The sequence below is a fragment of the Galendromus occidentalis genome, unplaced genomic scaffold, assembly GCF_000255335.2.
Source record: "Galendromus occidentalis unplaced genomic scaffold, Mocc_1.1 scf7180000075467, whole genome shotgun sequence".
Lineage (NCBI taxonomy): Eukaryota > Metazoa > Arthropoda > Arachnida > Mesostigmata > Phytoseiidae > Galendromus > Galendromus occidentalis.
This window is the reverse complement of record NW_003803457.1, coordinates 6476-18537: the sequence shown is the minus strand read 5'-3', so window position 1 is coordinate 18537 and position 12062 is coordinate 6476. Positions and strand designations below refer to the sequence as shown.

The following is a 12062-nucleotide window of genomic DNA, read 5'->3' as shown; positions in this document are numbered from 1 at the left end:
TATTTCCTGGAGAATCTCGACTGGATCGTAACCACGGAAGTCACATTGGCTTCAGGCTGAGCTAACTAGTCCGAAAAGTGCGACGAGACATTTGATCCCAAAATGTCGGTCTGGAACCGGGTCACCGTATGAATTTGAACGGATTCTTTCCGCATCGGAGAGTTCTAGACCTAACTCCTCTCCCAATTCGAGACCGGCCCCGCGTTTTTCCTCACAATTTCGATCATTCCGAGCCAACTCTCGACCTCTCAAAAGTGATGTCCCGCTTCCACCTGAGCCCCTTGGGGGTTTTCGTTGATTCCCTGATCGCTAGCCGCGAGTTCGAGACTGTTCCGTACCGTGACCTTCGTCTGGTGAGCCGCGGCACGTGGGACTCCATGACGTTCGACGAGACGGGCCCCCTTCTGCCGCGCCGCCGCTCTGTGTCGCTCCGAACCGAACCGTCGAACCCCGCGCCCCTGCTACTCCCGGTACGCATTCTCGACCGTGTCCACTGCTGCCTGGGCCAGCTCGCTCTCGCTCGGCTCGGCCCGCTTGCCTCCCCCCCACCGGCCACCGAAGCTCGTCCGCCGAGTCCCCCAGCCCCTGCGCCGCCCGCCCCGAAAACCAGGGAAGTTAGCACCCAGACTGACGCCTCTGAGATGGGCCTCGGGAAAGACTACACCCTCTCCCCATATGTGTAATAAACTTCGCCTTTTTCTTTTTATCTGCGTCCGCCGTTCTCATCGTTTCTAGATAAATTAGACTTCGAGTGGGTAAAGCCAATGAATCGGTCTCTGAAAGACCTGGCCTGACGCCGTCCTGATGAGGCAGGATCGTTTCCTCCGATCCGTTCTCTCCCCGCCCGAAAGACTGAGAACCCTACATAGTGGCCAACGCGCCTTCGACGGACTCGGGCCTTGCAATAGGCAGACGTCGCCTACTTGGATGCTCCGCGCAGTTACCGGCGATCTGATATGCGCTGTTCTTAGATACTGCAGGTATTCCTCCGTGAATCGCTTCTGGAAAGCTCGAATTTCCGATTGCTGGTGTTTCCAGCGCTTTGAGAAAACGATTGATTCTGCCGCTTCTCGCGTGTTCGGCTTGAATTTCATCTCCGGCAGTGTCGGCTTCGCTCTGTGGCCATAGAGAAGATCCGCTGGCGACAATGCATTGATCTCGTTCGGGTCCAGTTGCACCGACGTGATCGGCCTTTGATTCACCAGAGATTCTATTTCCATCAAAATCGTTTCGAGTTCCCTGAACCGTAACGCGTTTCTCCCAATAATTTTCCGGAGCGGACGTTTCACTGTTTGCACCATTCGTTCCCACCACGCACCATGGGTTGGCGAATGGGGAGTAATAAATTCCCAAATTATTTCCTGGTTGACCAGGTGCTGCTGGACCGTGGCGCATCGAACGTGTTCGTAAATCGTCTTCAGCTCCTTAGCCGCGCGAACGAACGACAACCCGTTGTCCGATAGAATTTTCGTGACCCCGCTGAACCTGCTGAGAAATCTCCGCAGCGAGAGAAGGAATCCGTACGCTGTCATGTCTGGAACTAGTTCCAGATGAACAGCTCTGGAAGCCGCGCAAACAAAAAGAATAATATATCCCTTCCGTAGGTTCCCGTTTTCGTGCTTATACGCAATCGGACCCGCGTAGTCCACTCCGCAGACGGTGTACGGTGGAGCTGTCTCCAGTCTGAAGTTCGGGATCGGCGGGACCGGTTCCATTGCTGCGTCCACCCGAAATCGCATGCAAACTTTACAGTCTTTCAGCACGCTCTTAACCGCCCGTCGCGCCGATAGTATATAGTACTTTTTCCGCAGGATGCTGAGTGTCGCTGCGACACCTCCAACATGAAAGCACTTTTTTCCGTGATAGAAACGGATTAGCAGCCTGACTGCTGCATCCTCTCCCGGTAGCACTTGAGGAAACTTCTCCGCGAAACTCAGCTCCTCGGCTCTCTCCAACCTCGAACGGATTCTCACGACTCCTTGCTCATCAACGGAAGGAGCCAATTTGAAAAGCTTGCTCTCTTTCCCCACGTCCTTGCAATCAGACATCAATTCCTCGCCAAAATGCCTTCTCTGAATATTGAGCAATATTTTTTCCGTCGCCTTGAGCGCTTCGACCGTACTGACTGGATCAGACAATGCTACCTTCGAGGCCGGATGTCGCCGATTCGCCGACCATCTGAGGATTCTTGCTATACTATTCACCGCCGTGCTCCAAGATGACAATCGTGAGCCGAAATCGAGGAAATCCGGTCTCTGCGCCGTATTGACTAACAGCACCTTCGTTTTTCTCTCTTTCTCAAGCTCACTCTCGAAGTGCTCATTCAAGGAATGCTTCTCCGCTGGACGGCCTGGCATCGCTAACCATTGTGGACCCGAGTGCCACATGGAACTGAATTCCTCCTCTGTAATGTCCACTCCGCGACTCAGCAGATCCGCCGGGTTCTCCGCACTCCTCACGTAGTCCCATTCTGCTGGGTCCGACAAGCTCTGGATCTCCGTGATCCTGTTCCGAATGAAGACTTTCCACCGATCTGGAGAATCCTTGATCCAGTGCAATGTCGGCGAATTATCGCACCAATAGCACATGGTATCGAGATGAAAATTGAGATACTGCTTGATTTTATTCCCGATCCGAGCCGCGAGAACTGCCCCAATCAATTCCAACTTGTGAATCGAAAATCCCGCCTTGAGCGGTACCACTCTCGCCCTGGAGGCCTCGAACGACACTCTGGCGCCGCCTCTATCGCCCGACACCTCTCTGAGGTAAACAACACACCCGAAAGCAGACAAGCTCGAATCGCAGAACACGTGCAGCTCTCTCTTAGAAATGTCGCGCGCTGTCGTGTTTAGATTCCGACGCAGACGAAAATCTCGAGCCCGTTCGAACGTTTTTCTGATCTCAAGGTATTGATCCAAGTTCGCACCCGTGAGTTTCGCATCCCAACCGACCTTCTGTTTCCAAAGTGACTGTAGCAGTGACTTCGGCTTGATCGAGACGGGTGTAATAAAACCCAGTGGATCGAAAATCTTGGCTGTGCTCTTCAATAAGGTTCGCTTTGTCGGTTCTCCGGTCCCGAGTGTCTCTATCGCTGCCGCTACGGAAATTGACAACTCGTCCGAACGCAAATTCCAGCAAAGGCCGAGGAACTTCGCCTCGGTCTGGTCGAATGATATCTGAATCTCGGGATCGTGAAGCGATTCCCTCATTTTGAGACCCAATTCCGAGCTATTCGTTGCCCATTTTCGAAGCCTGAAGCCTCCGGCGCTGAACGCTCGAAACAAGAAATCGAAACTCTCGAAACCGTCGCTCGCCGACCTCTACCGAAAAAACCAGATCATCCATATAGAAATTACGGTCGATATCCTCTAGGAATTTCTTCCTGTTGGGATGCTCTCTCATGAGCTGCTCAAGATGGAACTTGATTCCTGCGCAATGTATGAATGGGCTCGAAACTATCCCGAAGTCGAGAACCGTGCTCCAGTACTCCTTGATCGGAGCATTCGGATTTCCGCTTATGCCCGTAGGCCAGAAATATCTGAGAAACGTTCGATGATCGGGATGAATCTGATACTGATGGAACGCCGCCTCTATGTCGCATGTGATGGCTATCTCATCATGCCGGAACCGAAGCAAAACTCTGATGACATCCGGCAGTAAATTTGCCCCGCCATGTAGGACATCATTCAGTGCCGCTTCGTCCCTCCGCCTCGCTCCCGCATCTTTTACCACTCGCACCTTGAGTGCGCTCTGAGTTGGACTCCGCTTGATGACCGGAAGGATCGGCAAATGATGCACCAATTCGTTGGGTTTCCTCGGTGCCGCTAGTTCCGCATACCCGCTCTTCAGATATTTTTCCATCTCCTTATCCACCGCGTCAATAACCTCTTTTTTATGTCTATTCTTTTCGAGGAACCGTTTGAGACACCCACGCGCTATGTTCTCATTATCTCCGAGAGACCTCATATTATCCTTGAACGGCAAGCTGACCCTATATCGACCGCTCTCCAACCGCTGGATGTTGTTCTCGAAAAACTCACGTAACGCGCTCTCCGATTCGCCGCAGGACGGCGCTTCCGGAGCCTCGATGCCGAGGAGCTCCGACGACCACAGCTTTTCCAGATCCGCATTGAGTCGATCATCGCTCTCCTTTCCGGAGCTGGAGTCCGACTCGCTGAACGAGTCACGCTTCTCCCTGCCCGTCGTCGCTAACATGCTAACGACCATCGAGGCCGGGAGTCTCGTGCCCGGCTGATAGAGATTCGCAGTCACGAATGTTTTGGCCCGCCGATCTCGACTCGGAGCTTGATTGTGCCCCGCCAACACCCAACCGAAGATCGTCTTACTCGCAACGAATCTGTCATCGACGACTACTACCTCCTCACCGCACTTAACTCGCGCGAGGTTATCCACGCCGATGAGAATATCGATTTCGCGCCTTCTCACGTTTTCTCCGATGTCTGCCATGGGAGACATACCGAACGACTCGCTCGCGACTGGGAAGTCCCCTTTAGCTATCTCCGGAATGCCCGTGGCCTGGAGCCTGATCGCCGCCTTGTCGTCGAACCGACTCTGCAGCCCTATGTCGAAAACGTCGTATTTTTTGTAACTCGAGACCTCGCCGCCTATCGTGATCATTGCAAGGCACTCCTGCTGGACCGATTTCAATTTGAGTGACTGGATCACGTGCTCTGAGATATACGAACGTTCTGACCCGCTATCGATGAAGAACCTGAAGATTTTCCTACCTGTCGGCGCATTGACCCACGCGAGACCCGTCTGAAAGAATATTGGCCCCTTATCGTTCTGGCCACCCCGCGCTCGGTTTGTCTGAGTTGCGAACGAACCCGTGTTCTTTCCCGTACTATTTTCCGACTTTTGATCCGAATTCTGCTCCGGCTTCTGCTGACCACACAGAGTCTCGTAATGACCTCGCCCGCACTTCTCGCACTTCACAGATACTCTACATCTTCTAGCATTGTGGTTTCTGCCAAGACATTTGAAGCAAGCCTTGCATTCTTCGCAGCGAGCCTTCCTTTCGTCGTACGTTAAGTTCTTTTTGCAAGCCCTCGATTGGTGCTTAGAACTGCCGCAAAAAACGCAGGTATGATCCACCTCTGAACGATTGCTCTTAGCGAAGAATGCTCGGCTGCTTCCTACCGGCTCTCGCTCGGATCTATCATGCTTTCTATGGCTGACATCCCTGCGAGATTGCGACGGTCCGGCCCCTGAGTCGCCACCCGGGAACCGGCATGCTCGCTTTACTGCTACCTCTCTCTCAAAGTATACCAGGAGTGTTTCTAGCTCGCTACTCGAACCGTCTGGGCGTTGCAATACCTCAAAGTGCGATCTAGTGAAATCTTCCCTCATCGTGCTCGGTAAGCACGCGAGTATGCCTGGAGCAACCGTCACCGAGAGTGACTCATACGTTTTTCCTAACGAGATTAGAGCCTTGACGTTTTGAGATAGCGTCGAAACAAATCGCGACAACTTATCGTTCAGGTGCAGGTCCCTCCACTTGTACAGCCTCTGCATCTCGAATACGTGATCCTTCTCAGCCTCCCGGGGGCATCCGAATTTCTTCTCGATAATTGCGATAGCCTCCGGATACTGTGATGCGGTGAACTCCAGATGTGCTATCTCCGACGCCAGGAGACCTACGAGAGCTTCCTTCAGAAGCGTGAATTTCTCCACTGGATCGATCCGCTTGCGGTGCACGTGAACGTCGAACAGCTGCTTCCACTCTCTGTATTTCTTGAAGTCCCCACTGAATTTCGGAAGTCGATATTTTCTGTCGAGTGCCAACCCTTGGCTACTCGTTCCCGGAGCTCCGCAGCTGGACTGCTGAACCGCTGGACGGCACGTTATCTCGTACGCGTCTTTGATCCGGAAGAATTCTTCCTCGTAGAAGAACACTCTTTCTATCGCGTCTTCGTATTGTTCGGGCGACAGCCTGCATAGGAGTGGCATAACTGCGAGATTCAACGCTTTGATTTCATCGTACGTTGCCTCAAGCACTCTCCATATTCTGGATTTATCACTGTCGGACGCCGTCTCATCCCGCAAGGCTTCCTCGAGCTCGAATATTTTCTTTGTCAGGCGATCTCTGAGCGAGCGTCTGAACGCAACTTTCGCGTTTAGCTCATCGCGCTCGCCTGCCTTGCCTGCCTTGCCTGCAATCTCTTTTGTGTCATCCAGCTTCCTCTCTGGGTTGCCTTCTGCCTTGCCCTCGTTACCGAGCTCCACCTTGTCCGGCATGTTGCGCTCCGATCCCTTTCTTCACTGTATCGCCGCACTGAATGCCTTCCCCTGGATGGGCACCACGTTTTCGCGAGTTGCACTTTTGGAGTCTCAAACTCCCGCAATAACCACTTGATGGGTCTGGATCCCTTCTGGGAATCTTGGTTACCCCTTTTTGTAGCGTATTTCTTCTGGAAACGCTCTTCGATCGTCCTCTGTAGTTTCGCCGCTATCCGAAGTCGTTCTCGGCCACCGAACGATCTGGAATCTCGTCTGAAACTGGTTCTGCTCTCCGACGATCCTCAGTTTTTCGCTGCCACCATATGATGCACACTCGTCTCGGAATAACTATCGATGAAGACTCGTATCTGATACTTGATAATCTCGCTCTGGTGTGGAGACGTTCTGAACGCCCGTTCGCCTGAAGCGCTCCGGTGCAACTGATGGCACGTCGACTCGACGTGCCCGAGCTTTTCACATGCACGTTCAGCCCCCCCCGGACGGCCACCAGAGAAGCTTTATTCTTGAGCTCTGGCTATGCGTCACATGCAGTGCGCATCGACCCCGTGCATAATCATGCCTGCGCTTAGTATTCCGATCGTTATCTGACGGTTTATCCCACCCGTCGGAATCTCGCAGCCATAAGCTAGAGTCTCGAATCCAGACAGCACTTCTCCATCGGAGATCCGCGAATGTCTGACCTCTTTAATTTCGTATTCGCTCTTCGCGCTATCAGAGATCCCCTGGCTCATGCCTTCCAGAACGCCAATTACACCACCGAAGATCTTCGGAATGCCATTGAAGCTGTCAGGAATGGCACAAGTCACAGAACTGCAGCGAATCAATTCGGGGTGCCGCGCACGACAGAAAGATTGACAGCGAGGATCCGGAAAGGCTACCTCGTGGTCCGAGTCCCGTGTTAGTCTAGCCGACCCACCCTCCATTATCAGGACCGCCAGGCGATCCGTCACAGTACGAATCATCCTCTCTGCGAGTCCATTGCACTGAGGTTGCCCTACAGCTGTTCGCGCATGCGAGATACCAGCGGCCCGGAGATACTCCGTGAAAACCCTTCCTCGGAAGCACGTCGCATTGTCGGTCACGACCGACCCGATCTGACCCATTACATTGGAGATCTCAGCGTCGGAAAAGTGGAGGGCGGAAAGTTGGGGCCCTTCAGCCAATCGCTCCGCCGGGTCGACCATTCGAGAAGTTAGGCTTAGACTTCGCAGGGCCCTTCAATGTACCGGGGCAGCGGGCTTGGCACGTCTTAGTGGTCACTGACTATTGCAAGAGATATGTAACTAACTAACTAACTAACTAACTAAAGAAACCGAGGAAGACATCGTGCAATGGGTCAAGGACATGGCTAAACTCGGATTTCCTGTCACCAGGGATGCTCTTCAAGAAACAGGCCGCAAACTGGCGAAATTAGCTGCAAAGGACGGGAATCCAAGGGCTCAACAAATAGTTTCGGCTTACGAAATACGCTTGTTCTGTCAACGACATCCAGACCTCGCATTGAGAACGCTCGAGCACATTCCAAGCGCTCAAGCTAATATCAGCGAAGCTGACATTAGAGAGTACTTCACTCGCATAACGACATCAATGCGAGACAGGAATCTAGCGGAAATCTTGCATCAACCGAGTCGAATCATCAACGCGGACGAAACGGGATTCGCTCTGAATCCTCGTAGCGGGAAAGTAATGGGAGTCAGAGGGGCTCGCCGTGTCCACTCGGCAGCAGGTTCCGACAAGGAGAACATCAGCGAGGATCAATTATAACCATAACCATGACCATAACGTTACCGTGCTTGTTTGCGGGTCAGCGGCAGGCCACCCGGCGCCCTCAGCGATCGTAGTTAGACGCAAACGAATGCCTCCAGCTTTCACGGACCTACTCCGACAGAAATTCTGCCTCTTCAAATCGGATGAAGGCTGGATGACCGGTGCCACCTTCCTCGAATATCTGAGGTTGAAATTCATTCCTTGCCTCGACGAACAGAACATCGAAAGACCGGTGCTCCTCTTTTTAGATAATCAAAGATCCCATCTCACAATTGATGTGACCCGCTTCTGCAAGGCTTACGCCAGGTGTGCACCCTGAATCCCGAAAACCCGGAATCCCGAGGACCCGGAATCTCGAGGACCCGAAATCCCGAAAACTCTGAATCTCGAAAACCCTAAATGCCGAAAACCCGGAATCCCGAAAATTCGGTCGCCCGAAGAGTGGCTCGCATATGTAGATCCACCAAGTGTCAAGCGTGGATCACAATTAGTCATCTTGTTAAGAGCGCTGTGCCATCCCTCCAGACGGTTCGTTGTTCCAGCTTCGAACTTCATGTCGAGAGGCGTGGATTGAGGGACTCATTCCACAAACCCAACGGCGCCAAATGATGCTGACGTCATAACGAGAGGGGGAAATCGGCGATACTGCGAGTTGTTATTTTGCTTCAATCATCGCGAATCAATCATTAGAGGGAGCATAAAACTCACCCATGATGATTCCATATGGCGCGAGGGAAAACGTCGCTCTCCAACCAAGTACGGATGGAACATTCTTTGAACTCACTCAGCTTTGCGAAGGCTTCGTGGTCCGCTCCGGGGGAATCGGCGTCGATTTCCATCTGCGCATCGTCTATTCTTTCCAATGGCACGAAACAAAATGCCATCGTGGACCTAATGAAGCCGCGAATATACTTGTTTCCGGAATCTATCACCGCCTCAAAAGCATCATGAGTTCCCGGAGTTAGCGCCCCCATCCTCCGTTCGCCATACCCGAGGCTCACCTCTTGACAGAGGCGTATGACGTTGAGAGTCCATGTCTCTGAACGTTCCTCCAAACGGCCTTTTTTTTACGGGGGCCGATATCGCACCTGCGGCCGGCCAGTTCATTTGCCTCCGATCTTATATACACATTTTTATTCATATACCCCAAAATGCCACGTACAAGCAACGCCTCGTGTAAGGAACTTCCCACATAAGCAACATCGCGTATAACGAACTTTCCGCAGAGGCAACCTCGTATATAAGGAACTTTCCACATAAGCAACCTCATGTATAAGGTACATTCCACATAAGCAACCTCGCGTATAGGGAACTCCCCACATAAGCAACCCCTCGCATAAAGGGCCTTCCTTATTAGCTCCTCGCGGACAAGGAGCTTTCTACACAAAGAAGCAAACCTTTCTTTGAGGCTTCTCCTCCATTAGGAGTCCCGCGTGATCAGCGCCTTCGGAGCCCTCTTCATGAGACACGTCACCTCGCGTATCCCGCAGATTTGAAGATCAATACTCTCATCATGTAGATTTATTTCATTTCTATCATGAAAAAATACTGAGGTAGCTCGTCAAGATGCTTATAGCGGCGAGATTCGACAACTCACTAAGTGCTCGCGCAGAAACTATAGGGATTCGCTCCGGTAGAGAATTCGAGAAGGCTCATTGAGAATGCATTCATGATGCCTAACTTGAAAGAAAAAATATTGGCGAGAAAGACTCGGAGTGAGAGCCTGAGCATTCATTGCGTCCACCAGAGTCGATCTGAATGCTTGGTTCGGCGACATTCGCACTTCGCTTCGTACTTGCCTCTCAGATCCACATCTCTATGGCGACTTTCACATTTGGGCTTAAGACATCATCAGGAGCATTCGAAGCGGAATCATCAGAGAGTCCAGAGCTCCTTCTTCAAGGTTCCCCGAGCGTGAATGAATTTGAACGGCCGGTAAGTGCTTCCGCGTTCCGACCCTCCGCCGCATCTGGTCTTCGTTTCTGATCTACCTGATAGTAAGCCAAGTCGACGCTGGATGCATCCATTCCAACTTTCCAGGAGGATGAGGCTCTCTTATACTGCCCAAAAGAAATGTGAAGTAATGGATTTCTATCGTCTGAACTGCATGACGGCCGCAGCCATCAAGTATAATATCTCGAAGAGTATGGTACATCGTTGGAAAAAAAATGAAGACAATCTCAGGACGACGAATAGAACTCGGCGAGCGTCCCGGAAAGGCGCCGTCCGGAATCCGACGCTCGAAGAGCGGCTTAAGGACTGGGTATTGGAAAAAAGCGCGCGAAACCGAGTTGTGCAGGTGATAGACATTCAAAGGAAAGCCCTCGAAGAGAAGAAACGGGGAGAAGACGAACCTGGGCATCAGTTCAAAGCTTCCAGTGAGTGGGCGCAGAAACTAATGCGCTCCTGCGCGAAGAAGTCGCAGTCCTCGGGTGTGTCTCACGGTGTCCATAGAAGGCTCACCCGTTGTGCATAGAAGGCTCTCCGGGCTGTCGGCCCTCTTTAATCTGCAGAGGTACTCTTGGAAGCAACCATGCCCGACCATCGCTTGAGTGAGGTGGTACGATATTTGGCCGTGCTTGCGGTTTTGCCTGTTGCGTACTTCAATGAGAACAATCCTTTAGTTGATTTGTGGACTGGGTCACAGGGCAACTTCTGTCAAGATTGACCTGGTCTGCTCCTAGAGGTTGCTTGTGCGGTTAGCCGGGGACGGTTAGTTCCTATCTCAGCGAAGCCTCTCGGTAGAGTGAAGTCACGCGCCCCAATCGGCACGTCTCGACGTGCACACGATGTCTGCGGGAGAGACGCGCCGACCGACGCGCGATGCATTGCCAGTTCTACGAGTGACCCAAGCCCATTCTCTTTATTATATTTCATGATCGATTGTATGAATGATTGCCCCCAGAGCTTACAGAGGTATCACTTTCGGATTACTGGACTACTCTAAATTATGGAGACCGACTGTGTGGCTGACGTCATTGACTATTGACAGTAGGGTCGACGGAACGCCGCCTGGCTGCCTCCTCTGTAACTAGCGCATACACCGAAGGTGTCTGCGACATTGCCAGACCCCGATGTCCGGGATCAGGCGTTTGGTCCACCCGCTCTCGCCGGTATCTCTCTCCCACTCCGTCTGCCATCTCGCCAGTGTCTCCTCCGACCTCTGCTTCCGCGTCCTCTTTAGTCCAGGGTTCAGTTCCCTCCGGTCATCGTATCTCAGCTTCCTCTCTGTGACCACGAGGTGCCAGGGCACTTGGCGGGCAAGCGCGAGGACTGCGCTCAAGCCCGCTGTCCTGTACGCTCTGTACACTCTCAGGGCCATTTGTCTTTGGACGCTGGCGAGTCTCTTCACATTTCGGTCCCTCCTCAAAGCTTTTTCCCAGACTGGTGTGGCGTAGGTCACGATTGAGGGCGCAACCGCTGCCAGAAGGCGCCTCGTACCCTCTCCAGCTCCGCAGGTCCTTGGCATTATCTGGCCAAGGGCCTTGACAGCCTTCTTGGCTTTCTTCAGTGCGTGTTGGATGTGTGGGGCGAAGGTGAGCCTACGATCCAGCGTCACCCAAAGGTACTTCACCTCCTTAGCTGGAACCACTGGGTGCCCCCTGAGTTTGAGTCCCGGGAGGGGCCCGCATGGTCGCCTGCCGATAAGCAGCACGGCCTCGGTCTTCTCCGGGGCCAAGTCTAGGCCGTGATTCTCCATCCATCGAGCAATCGCTTCAATCTATATTCGCCTTCTTCTCCAGTTGCCCATCTTTTCTCGCCTTCACTACGATCGCCAGATCGTCCGCGTAGGCCACCGTCCGCACTCCTTCAGGGAGTTCGAGCCGCAGCACTCCGTTATACGCGACGTTCCATAGCGTTGGTCCTAGGATGGACCCCTGAGGAACGCCTGCCGTCATCCGGTATCTCTTTCCTGCGGCTGTTATAATCTGCCGATCTTCCATGCAGCTGCCGATCGTTCTTCTCAGGTAGGGCGAGACTTTGGCTTCCTTGAGGGCTTCCATCACGACTTCCCACGGCATCGAGTTGAAAGC

General features: G+C 52.8%; 2 protein-coding genes across 2 annotated transcripts; both read right to left on the bottom strand.

Annotated features, from left to right (window-relative positions):
• Positions 1-740: 740 nt before the first annotated feature.
• Positions 741-6258, bottom strand: LOC100903197 (uncharacterized). The gene is made up of 3 exons (XM_003737331.2): positions 5338-6258; positions 3357-4779; positions 741-3274 (listed from the first exon to the last, which is right to left on the bottom strand). The coding sequence occupies exons 1-3, from the start codon at positions 6256-6258 to the stop codon at positions 741-743; spliced, it is 4878 nt and encodes a 1625-aa protein (XP_003737379.2).
• Positions 6259-11059: 4801 nt separating this feature from the next.
• LOC114828065 (uncharacterized) lies at positions 11060-11728 on the bottom strand. Its single transcript, XM_029110727.1, has one exon. It carries the CDS (start codon positions 11726-11728, stop codon positions 11060-11062), a length of 669 nt encoding a protein of 222 aa, XP_028966560.1.
• Between the last annotated feature and the right edge of the window lie 334 nt (positions 11729-12062).

Bases quoted from the DNA above. Each gene is read 5' to 3' on its own strand.
- LOC100903197 (XM_003737331.2), bottom strand. From the start codon at position 6,258: ATGCCGGACAAGGTGGAGCTCGGTAACGAGGGCAAGGCAGAAGGCAAC. The intron at 4,780-5,337 runs GTATTGCAACGC...ATATTCTTTCAG, and splicing joins TCACTAGATCGCACTTTGAG to ACGGGTCTCGCGTGGGTCAA. The intron at 3,275-3,356 runs GTAATTTCTATA...TCTTGTTTCGAG, and splicing joins ATTCCTAGAGGATATCGACC to CGTTCAGCGCCGGAGGCTTC.
- LOC114828065 (XM_029110727.1), bottom strand. From the start codon at position 11,728: ATGGAGAATCACGGCCTAGACTTGGCCCCGGAGAAGACCGAGGCCGTG.